The 12638-nt window shown below is 37.1% G+C and overlaps 1 protein-coding gene across 3 annotated transcripts in view; it reads right to left on the reverse strand.

Moving 5' to 3' along the window:
• The window catches only part of DGKI (diacylglycerol kinase iota), a 475885-nt gene that overhangs the window by 80487 nt on the left and 382760 nt on the right, over window positions 1–12638 (reverse strand). For all 3 annotated transcript variants that reach the window (XM_032761874.2, XM_058427069.1, XM_058427074.1), the window contains one exon: window positions 2540–2609. In XM_032761874.2, coding sequence (XP_032617765.1) covers window positions 2540–2609 — 70 coding nt within the window. The remainder of the gene's footprint in view (window positions 1–2539; window positions 2610–12638) is intronic.

Here is a 12638-nt window from a genome sequence, read left to right on the forward strand (position 1 = left end):
TCACAGATAACTATGAGACTAAGAGACCTGCCTCTTTAAAAATCTGTTTCATTTAATCTTCTTTGCCTCCTGAAATTAGCACAGGATCTTAAAGTCAGGAATTGGTATGTATTTATTAAGTAAATAAAGCTACAGGAAGCTACAGTTACACAGACTTCTCAGGGAAGTGACTTCCCACTTTGGAAAATGGCTTGAAGATTCAGGCCGGGGACCATATGTGGTCTTACACGAATCATTTCACTTTCAACCTGCATCCTTTGAGCCATGTCTGAAGGAAGCCAAAACAGCAAAAAAATTATTTAAGCACTCTCTAAAATAGATTGAGCTGCACCTATGGCATGAGAAAAAAAAATCTAAATTAGAAATTTTGGGTTTCTAGAAATTATTTTAAATATTCTTAATATTAGAATGAATATTTCTAATATTCATTCTAATATTAAGTTCTCAGGTGGGAGAACTGCTTGAAGCCAGGAGTCTGAGACCAGCCTGGGCAACAAAGCAAGACTTCATCTCTACAAAAACAATTTTTTTAATTAGCTGGGGATAGTGGTGTGCCCCTGTGGTCCCAGCTACTCGGGAGGCTGAGGTGGGAGGATTGCCTGAACCCAGGAATTCAAGGCTGCAGTGAACCATGATCATGCCACTGCACTGCAGCCTGGGCAACAGAGTCAGACTCCCATCTCAAAAGAGAGAAAAAAAAAAAGCAAACCAAAAAAGGATTATGGGCCGGGCGAGGTGGCTCATGCCTGTAATCCCAGCACTTTGGGAGGCCGAGGTGGGTGGATCACGAGGTCAGGAGATCAAGACCATCCTGGCTAACACAGTGAAACCCCGTCTCTACTAAAAATACAAAAACTTAGCTGGGCGCAGTGGCGGGCGCCTGTAGTCCCAGCTACTGGGGAGGCTGAGGCAGGAGAATGGTGGGAACCTGGGAGGCGGAGTTTGCAGTGAGCTGAGATCGTGCCACTGCACTCCAGCCTGGGCAACACAGCAAGACCCCGTCTCAAAAAAAAAAAAAAAGAATTATGTGCTTCTCCCTTAAATCCATCTAACAAAGCCCAAATATTATAAATAGACTTTCTACAAAACAAAAGCACAAGAAAGAAAGACTCAAAATGCAAGTACTTATTTAAAATTCACAAACATTTAATGAGTAGTTTCTCTCCAAAGGGGATAGAACTAAGAAACCAGCCAATCATCGTCCCTACTCTCTAAAACCTAAGAATAGAATAAAATCTGCCTTGGAGAAATTCACTTTACTTTGTTCTTTTAAACCATGACTGCGATTACCTTTTAAAGGTTTTTTTAATAAAACTATGGAGTAAAACTACTATCTGGGCTAAGACTGTTAGCCACAATAGTTGTAGTTTTATCTAAGACTTTAGATGGAACAACATAAATATTTTCATAATTTTCTGAAATATAAGTTGTTCCTCTGCAAATTCAGGAATGACAAATTATTATGTTTCTCATTGCCATGGAATAAAGAAGCTGGAGGAAAGTTCTCCGAGGCAGCTGATGAGACATTAACAAAAACCTGCATCATGATTTATGTGGGTTAGATCTCATATAGACACAAGTGCCCATCTTCATAACACTAGAAAAATATGCATATGGCATTCAAAGTGTCCTGTGATCTGGCACCAAAGTTATAACCTTCTCTTCCACTATGCCAGTTAAAACCCTTACATTCCAGTCATGCTAGGCTACTGGACAGTCCTTAAATCTTAATAGATCTCTGCTGCTGCCATCCTAATGCCTGCTCATACACTCACAAATCCTGTCATACTCATATTCACGTTTATATCCTCTCGGATGCTCACCTAGATAAACAAAAAAGGGGTCTACAATGAAAATCATGTATCCATATGAACAAAAGAGAGAATGGGTAGTAGATACATTCGGTAGTATGTAAGCATGAATATACAGAGGTGAGAAGGTACTGCAATATGGGTAATTGGATAGAAATGTAGTATTAGGCAGCATCTAGGAGAGAGATATTTGAGATAAAAAATGGACTCATTAAACAATCGTAAGATAACTAACCTATTATGCATGCAATATGTCATGCTAATCTGAGCAGATTTGAATGCAACTGAATTTTTCCACCTTTTTCCAGAAATGTATACATCATACTGCAATAATGGTCTCATAAAAATAACATGAATGTTCCAGAAGATGCAAATAACATATAAATTAGTATCCATCCTATGCATATAGAATGCAGCTACCGGTCTGAATTAATTTAAGGCAGGCGGTCAAGCTTTAAGAAAAGAGGGCTGATGAAAACATCGGCATGAGCAACTTGATGCTGAGTTCAGCCAGAGTTAACCAAGCTGTGTTGAGGGAAATGACTTCAGGAAAGGACAGTGCAATATCAGCAGGCTCACATTGTTCCGCAGGCCAATACCAGCCATGTGGAGTCACATGAAGGCTTTCTGAATAATCTTTTGGAAAACTAGAGCCCACCCTATCAATTGATGCCTTGCTCTTCAAGTTCCCCAACTCCCACAATACCCGCAAGAAATGCAGAACTCACCATCTAGGAAGCACCACCGAGGGGAAAGCCTCTGTGCTGAGAGAGCCCTGGGGAAGGAGGTTTCATGGTCCTGGAAAGAGACACACACATTCTCGTGGCTGCATTTCAATAACCTGATGGGCTTCCCTCACTCAGCATTCTGCCATCCTTTCCTACACAAAGCACTGGTGAGAAGAGCAAATCACAATTTTTTTTTCTCTAGGAACAGATAGAAGGGCTCTGCTTTGAAATTCTTTCACATAGAACTTTTGAAAATGACTCCCTCATAAAATTACCAGGAGGTTTTCAATTATTCCATGAAATATTTTCAATTATTCCATTAAACATAAATAATCTAATTTAGGACATCTACTTCCTTATGGGAATTTATTTCCCTTTGTGAAGCCAAGGAATGAGTGACAGCTGGCTGTCATTGACACATAGGTCTAAGGCACTGGCACAGAATGGGAATGTATCAAACGTTATCTACTGGCCACATGGGACATACGGTACGTGAGAAAAAGCAGCAGCCATCCATACACAGGGACTGTTCATATACATGGAAACAACGAAAATCAACCTCACATATTGAGGTCATCTCTAACCTCAGCCTTCTCCACTGAACCCAATTACAGAGGAGTAGACAAGGAAGAAAAGCAGCGCCAGGTTAACCCATGACAAAATCACTCTGTCCAACACTCATCCAGACAGCAATGTGCTCATTCACCTGAGCATTTTCTAGGCGTCTCACTTCTATGACCTCCCAATTTCCCCTCTCCTATTTAACATCAAGTCTGCCTGACATAACTGCCATCATTCTTTCCTCTGGGTTTGGATAAAAATAGTTCTCTTCTCTCCAAAGCCAGTCACTTAATTTAGACTCTGGACTATCTTTCTTTCTCCTTTGAACTTTATTTCTGTAGCATTATTAAAATCCACTCATTAATTCTTCTGCTCTCAATAGTTCCCTGTCTTCCAAAATAAATTCCCCTCAGCTGATCTTGTTACATCTATTTTGTTAATTTTTATTTCATTTATATTTGATTTTTTGAGACAGGGTCTCACTCTGTCTTCCAGGCTGGAGTGCAGTGGTGTGATCATGGCTCACCACAGCCTCAGTTTCCTGGGCTCAGGTGATCCTCCAGCCTCAGCCTCCCGAGTAGCTGAAACTGAAGTGGATATATCTTTTGATAATCTTCTTAAACTCTCCTTTCTTGCCCTTCCAAACTCCTGAAGCTTATGTTTATTATCTCCTGCTGCAAGTCTCACTTACACACCTCAGACATGACCTCTAGAAGTCTGGCCTCTGACCTCCCAGCCTTCCAAAGCTGCCCTTCCAAGAGATTGCCAGGACTAGCTTGCTTCCCTGATTTACCACAATTCTCAGTTCCCAAACTTCCTTGAAGTCTCAGAAGCTTTTATTTATTATAAAGAATTAAGGCTACATCCACGAAACAGAAGAGAGAACTGGCAGATTGAAAACTGAAAGGATTTTCTCTTTAAGATTCCAAACTTTTAAAAATTAAACATTTTCTCTACTAAGAGAAGCCTGCCAATGATAACTGGGGAGGGAGGAGAGCACCTTCCAGTTTACAACATGTGATTTGGAGCATTCTAGCCCTGGTTTGCAGTGGAATTGAAATCACTGACAGAAATGGGACAAATGAGGGAGGCCAGGTCTCTGTGGGGAAGACACTGGGAGTCTGGCCCTTATTAGGGATTTGAAATGTTCAAATGTAGGGAGCAGCACTGGGGTGCGGCTGTGCAGACAGCAATAAAGACTTGGCAGCTGAAGCCGCAGGTGTGGATGATCTCGTGTGTACAGAGGGGACAGGAGAATAAAACAGGAATAACATAGAAGAAGTAATAAGGACCCAATCAGAGGTTGTACTGACTTTCTTGGGAGTTAATCAACACTCCCTGCTGCCCTACTTGATCCTCAAATAAAGCCTGGGCTTAAATCACTTGTTCTCAAAGTGTGCATCAACTAGAAACTTGTCAGAAACACAAATTTCCAGGGCCCACCCCATGTCTGCAGAAGCACTATGGGTGGAACCCAGCAATGTGTTTTAACAAGCCTTTCAGATAGGTCTGAGGATGTATGTGAAAGAACCTAAAGTTACCGAACAAAAGGGATGCATATTAGTAAACTAGAAACCTTGAGTGTATGGAGTTTTACTCTAAATGAATTCTGTGAATTAAATAATTGATAGAGGAAAAACTGGTCTCATTCAGGAATGCTACCAAAATCTATATTTATAAATATAAAATATGTATATCATTTATATTTATAAATATATCCATATAGCTATGCAGAGAAAAATACTTACATATATTTTGTTTCTACATATTTATATTATACATGTTTATATTATATAATATATATAATATATAGTATATATAATATATATAGTATATATAATATACATATATTGTATATATATCATATATACATGTGTGTATATATACATTATATATTATATAAATAAGTATAATTATATATATTATAATAGTATACATTATATTATATATAAATAAATTATATTTATTATATAAATAATATAATTATATTATATATTATATTATATAATGTATATATTATATATGTATATATGTATTATATATTATAATATATAATATATTATATGTATTATATATTATATGTATGTATAACATATATACGCATATATAATATATACATTATATATACACTATATAATATATATACACTTGTACATGTGTATATATGTTCCTCTTTTTTGAACTAGATTTTCATCCTGATTGTTGAGCTAAGTGAAATCTTGACATGTGCTTAGTAACTATTTATATGAGAATTATGTGTAACATTTTGAGGATTATATTTTGACACATGTGACAACTTGTTTTAAAGGAACTTAAGGTACTTAATGCATTTTTGAAAAACAGATAAAGCTACTGACGTCTGTCAGTTGGGTGAGAAATGTAATTATAGAACAAGAAATTTGGAAGTGATTCAAAATATTTAGTGGCAACTATGAAAGCTAATAAATAAAGAGATTAAACAGAAACAGGATTATCTTCTCTATGAATAAAGGGACTAAAACATCAAGGACACTTTCTGCCTTTTGATGTTGAATATGCTGCAGAGGACACAATAAAAACATATCCTAATTTCTGTAGGTAAAAATCAGGGGAAAGAATACAGGAATGCTTGATTTATCGTTTTAAAAACCTAAGGATCCATCACACTATCTCTAGGCTATTCTGATTACAGAAAATTGGATGTTATTTAGTCTAGGTTAGTAAAATCTAGATTGAGGCACTGCCTCAGCAACATGACTACCACAGGTTGGTAAGGAAATATAGATGGTATATATCTTTTTATGTGCAGGTGGCTGTGTGTCTGGAGAGTTTTATGCCCATGCCTGACTTTTTTAATGTAGTTTGCTTTTGTTCACTTATTTACTCTACATTTTGATCCATGGATGGAAATTGCAAAAATGTTTGATCTACAGAAACATCTGATATAACTCCATATTCTTAAAGAGGTTTTGTCTAAAGATAACATTACAATTTTGTTTGGTGAAAACACACTGGTCGCCATAAAGCTCTTTAAAATACTTTAATGGGTCTTCAAATAGGTTCAACAATTCTTGAACTCTCCAAAATTGTATGCTAGATTTGGTATGTCTATGTGTATGTTCATTTTCCTGGACAGAAAAACCACTGCTTTCTAGATTATCAAAGTGATCTGAGATTTCCAAGATGCTAAAAAAGCTATTAACTTCAAGAATCAAAAATTTATGTCAGAGAGAATTCAACAAAATAAGAAGATTCTGATCAGTAAAATACCTTATGAGAATAGGAATCACCAATGCAAAGTTACTGGTAATTGTAATACCAAAACACTAAACAACAAAAGCTCTCTGAGCTTGTGGCTATTCTCCTAGTAGCAGACCGAAACTCGGTCAATTTTTACATGGAAGGACTCAACTTTTTGCTTATTTCCATCCATAGTCTCTCCCAAGTGTTTGTTTTCAGTGCCTTAAGTTCTTCTACTTATGTTCAGTTTTATAAACAAAGGAAAAATGTATTTATATTTACCATTGTATGGTATTAATAATTGAAGTTAAATAATACATCATTAATTAAAGGCACAGGAATCTGATTTTAATAATTGGATACTTTCCTGGTGACCTGAAGATTAAACTGCAATTTTGGGAGTTGTTAGAAAAGCAAAAGTAGAGTTCTAACTTCTCTGAAATGCTTCCCTGAAATAGATTTGCATCCTCTTCCAACTTTTGTGAAGCTCTTTCCACCTTGTTCAGTTAAAAAAAAGGTGAGTTCTTAAAGAAACAGCTACTCACATAATAGGTCCTATGCTAAAAGTCATTTAAATTCCAATGAAAAACTGTAATTACTATCTGGGTAGATTCATAATGCAACTAAACTACTCATTTAAAAATTCTACATATATAAAATGTACAAAAGTGTCAAGTCTCAAAAAAAAATTGCCCTTGAATCTAGTCCATGTACATATCTAAGCAGATGAAAATGCTTCACCTACATCGGGACACAAAAAATTGGAGATTTTTTTGAAGTCAATGTTAAAATGATGTTCCAACATAGCAGACTGACAATATGCAAAATATACCCACAAAATATGCCAGTAATTGGTAAAAGAAGAAACAAGAAAATCCAGGTACGAAGCATAAATGGGTGCTGAAAATATATCTCAAAGATCCGAGACATAATAAGAGGTGAAGAGCAGGCTAGGGACAGAAAAGTTGGTGGTGGTTGAGGTGCCGGTGGTGGATGCTGGATTTCACTTGAGTTGAAAAACAGAGCAAAAAGATAGTGAGAAAGTCTGCTTCGCAAAACTGAAATTTTTGTAGGATGTGATCATCATTATCACAGACAAGCTAAGAATTGAGATGCCAAAAAATGTTCCTGTCCTTGAGGTGTTAAAATATTGTAGGGGAGACAGATCTGATGAATGAGATGGAAAAACAAGGCGAGAGATTGTATGGGATCCAGCCCCAATTAAGCAGCAAGCCCAGAGGCGGCGGAAGGCTGATAGGAAGCGCACCAGCTTTGAGAGGCACGACAATCCTGGCACCCTACCCGCTACTCGCCGTGAGAGTTTAGGATAGTTTCTTATCCAGTTTCTTGAATACCTCATTTTAAAATGGCTACAATAATATCTATCATAAAGCGTTCTTTTGAGGAATTAATAACACATAAAGTGCTTAACCCATTGGCTGAAACATGTTCATGTGCAGATATAATTATCCGAGAGATAATTATATCCCATGCTAGGCAGCTGAGACATTATTTTACCTAAAACAATTCTGCCCTTAGTCACATGAGGGTCTCAATGGACACAGGCCACATTTCAGACCAGATCATTTAGATGGTGCTACCCCTAACACAACACTATTTATCCATAAATACATTTGCACTCAGATTCTGAGTTTTAGAGAAAAGAAAGAAATAGGACAAATTTGTATGAGTGAACACAAAGCAAAGTGGCTTTAAACAAAGGCTGAAATCATGCCATTTGTTGGTCTGGTGCTTATAGGGCTTGTCTTAATCAGCAATCCAGGGCCTCTGTTCACAATATTAGATGTTATATAATTGTCTTAAATACAGGATATTGTCTTGAAGGCTGAATGTCTTCTATCACCAACAGGCATACATTTCAGAACATTTTATTTCACTGATGTCTCCCTTCCCCATTCAATAGTAACTGCCTACTTGCTATTTCCTTAGTTTCACCAAAATTAACTTGTCACTTGCTGATTTGGGCTGTCAGTTGTCACAAAACTATACATTATTCTTTTTCCTGTGATACAATTGTGATCAGCCTTTTTAATGTGTATTTATTAAAGCCAATGAAATGCAAGGCATGTGACTGGAAGGTCACAAAAAACGAAGCATGGACCATGTCTTTAAAGGGTGGCCACTACACTAGGAACCAGTTTAGGTGCTCTGCATGCTTTCTTTCTGGCTCCAATTCTTGGAGTTACTGTAAGTCTGATTTACCAAGTTTCAACTTCTTTTCCCAAGGGACGACTATTTTAATTATGATTTCAATTTATTTCCTGGCTGCTGCCAACAACCACCAATTTTGGAAGAAGGATTTTGAGCCAGCTGCCAAAAGAATCAGAGCTTGGTAATTAAAAAAAAAAGAAATAGAAGACAGCAGAAGAAATTCATTGTTGGCAAAGCAAATGGAAGGCTCAGTTCACATTTAAGAAAGCCCTTTCCTTTCAAAGTCTCAAATTTGGGGCTAAAAACCTTTGTTCTGGAGCAGTAGTTTTCAAATAGTCCTGGTGCTGATGTACGGCCAAGAAGTGCCAGTAGATACAATCCTGAGTCATCCAACCCAGTTTCATAGACACCAGCTGTCACGACGTCAAGCAGAACAGGTAGCTCTTGACTCTGGCTCTCCTTCATTCCTTCCTACTCTTAGTCTTCCACCTACAGCTTCTGCCCTGACTCATCTCCACTGTCTGGCAGTGAAGGATAAGAAACACTAATCTGGACAAGCTGTCAAAAAATCACTGAACCACATTTTGGTGATGGTAATTTTCCTTTTTTTTTTTTCTTTTTACGGTATGCTCATTTTTTGCTTCTGAGAATTTCCCATAAACATGGCTCTACTTCTGTATTAATGGTGGCTATAGATTAAATAAAGCTTAGACTATTCCATTTTTTATTTCATCTACTGAATATTTTATACTTGATAAAATTTCTCTCAGCCATATATGTTACTATCAGAATTCACAATTGGAGTGTTCAAGTCTCACATAATCATCTCCCTTAGTTTTAGGGTTACCTGGACACTGCCATAGAGATAATTTAGAAATATTAGGTTACAGTCTCAATAATAGGTTAATTTTAACCCATAATCATCCATGTATGTGCAGGCTTTTTTCATTCTGTTATTAAGAAGGCTGCATAATCTAGCTCCTACCTACCTCTCCTGCAATCCTCCCCACTATTCTTCCTGAACCTCTTCTCCTGCATCTAAGAGCTGACCACAATAAAGAACTGCAGTGGTGAGAATTTAAGTAAACTACCCAGAAGCCTCAAGCTATTCAGTGGTGGAGAGTACAGACTTCTTTTACTTCAGAGCTCATGACCTTACGCACAGGGTTTTACAGCTTCTAGAGGAATTATGATTTCAGGTTTTGAAGGAAGAGTGAGGTTTGGTATAGATCAAGTTTGAGAGCTCAGAATTTTCTAGACTCATCTCAAACAAAAGCAGGAAGAAAGCAAACCTAGAATGATCTAAATGGCTATGAAGACCTCATTCTACTCTAGTCAAGGATCTTCCACAGATGTCAAACTAAGTTTCCTCTTTCTTACCAGTTTGCTCCTGGTAGCTCAGAGTTCCTGCCCCCACACATTCTGCAGTCTTGCTGTCTTCCCACTTCCCACCACTGCGTTCCCTGCTGCCTAAGAATTCCACAGAAATATGGTAATCAGTGGGAACCATAGGCAACCCCAACCCAGACACAGGAACCAAGACTACAACCATGTGAATAAGAACCCAATTACAGATTTTGGGTAACTTTGCTGTATGCGTTATGTAACTTATAAACTTCACACAAACACAGCCAATCTTAATATGTTTTTAGCATGTGACATGGTTTTCATTTCTGTTATGATTTTATTTTTGAAGTACCATAAACTTTATTGCAACATTGTTTGCAAACAATGGTAACAATACTACACAACCTAAAAATGTCTATCCATAGAAACAGGGTTAAATATATACCATGCAATAGAGTAATAATTTTTAAAGACTGAAATAGAGTTTCATCTATTAGCAAGATGTAATTTCCACGGTACATAACCGTTAAAAATAAATTGTGATATAATATGTATAGTGTGCACATGCAAATTGTAAATACATTTTTATTTTTATTATAATTTTTATTTTCATTGAGACAGGGTCCCACCCTGTCACCCAGGTGGGAGTGCAGTGGTGCAATCTCAGCTCACTGCAACCTCTGCGTCCTGGACTCAAACAGTCCTCCCACCTCAGCTGCCCAAGTAGCTGGGACTACAGGCACATGCTACAGAGCCCGGCTGATTTTGCGGTTGTTTTTTGTACAGATGGGGTTTCGCCATGTTACCCAGGCTGGTCTCAAACTGCTGGGCTCAAGCGATCTGCCCATGATGGCCTCCCAAAGTGCTGAGATTAGAGGCATGAGCCACTGTGCCCAGCTACATTTGTGTATTTTTAAGCAACAATCCCCACATATGTATTCATGTATGTCTATGTGTGTAACTTTGTATAAATGTGGGAAAACAAAAATGCACACCATAAAGGTCTACATTGGGTGGAGAGTTAAAAACCAAGCAGAAGTCTAGAATTATGTACAAATATCAAAACTAAGGTAAACCAAGATTATAAAACCTGGCAGATTGAAGAACACACATAGCTTATAAAAGTCAAGAGATATACCATGAGGACCTTGATATGAGAGAGAAATGCATATTGTATGGGTTAAAAATGGAGCAGGAATAAAGAGAAGCAGAATATCAGACAGGAATTCACAATTTACTGCAATAGTCCGTAAACTTTTTATGCTCACACATTCTTAACCTATCATGACCACACAGATGAATATGTTCTTACGTACACAGGGTACAAATAATTCCTGCATCATGCCTATCTATACACCTCTCTCGTACTAAAAAAAAAAAATAATAATCAGAGTGTAAGTGAGTGATAGTGATGTTAATAGAGAGGTTTTACTGAATTATCTCTAATTCGTGTTTAAAGTAACTCTCGTTACTAATCCATACAGCTCACATCAGGTAAACACTTTCTCTGTTCTCAGAGGGCCTGGAAGACTGGTTGAGTGGGTAGCCCTGGCGTTAAGGATTCCTGGTTTCAAGGGCATCCTCTGGTCTCTGCAGAAGGGTGAAAAGCAGTGCAATGTGGACTGTGAATTAGACTTGAAGGAAACAGAAACAGGAAGTAAGAAAAACAAACGGCTCCTTGAAAGGGGGTGAATATTGGTTCCAGGACAGACCTTAGCTTCATGGAAGCTCTAGGTTGGACCTGGCAATGTTCTCATCACTACACAAGAACACAAATGGTTAGAGTATGTTTGATTTGTTAATGCTGCACATTAAATAAATGTACAGCGACCTATTTTCCAATAGAGAGAAAAAAATACAATCTTAAAAATATGCGTCTTTCAAAAGCATCTGACAGTAGATACTGAAGAAATATGATTGTATGAATGCAGCTATATTTCCCTGAGCTGTGCCTCTAACCATCACATCCATAGCTTTCAATGGTAATTTAGGGTCTCTAGTCTCCCCAGTCCTCTCAAATTGCATGATCAAATCAATGATTCATCAAAGAGATAAGATACTTGACTTGCCCATTTTGGATCTGTTATTTTTATTCATATAAATGGTGTGATTTAGATGAATGCAACTGTCATTGCTCTGTAATGTAGGCCAAATGACATAACCTTAGATATACCGTGATCCTTTCTATTTTAAATATAATAATCTTCTAAAATTACATGCCCCTTAAATGAATAATATTAGCAAAAACTGCTCATTTCAAAAATCCCTGATATGTGAATCTTCTCTTATGATATATGTTAATGGAAAATATGTTTCTTGTGCTAAAAATATAGGCACATGCACAAACACAAAACTGACATTCCTCATATATATATATTTCTGAAAGCCAACTGGCATAAATTATATAAAATTGATGAGAAAATCATCTGAACCACTATTTGGCATGCATATGCCAAAGTTACCCTTAATTTACATGCAATTGTTCATAGCTGATGCACACATAATTTAATGAAGGCACAGCAGCCCCATCACACACTAGTAAGTTTTCCAATTAAGCAATATCACCTAGTGTTGAACTACGCCTTCAATATGAATGAAATTCTTTTTCTTTCATAAAATTGAGAAAAGACATAAACAGAAACAAAACAAAAGTTCTACAGCTTGGAAATCCCTGCTTCATTTAATAATGGCCAATCAATAATTACCTTACTTTTAAATTTCTCTCGTTACCCATTCAAACTTCTCATCTGTCTGCCCCAACATCTCCCACACATAAGCCATCTATCCGTTTTTTTAACAT

Source organism: Hylobates moloch, unplaced genomic scaffold, assembly GCF_009828535.3.
Source record: "Hylobates moloch isolate HMO894 unplaced genomic scaffold, HMol_V3 SCAFFOLD_1, whole genome shotgun sequence".
NCBI lineage: Eukaryota > Metazoa > Chordata > Mammalia > Primates > Hylobatidae > Hylobates > Hylobates moloch.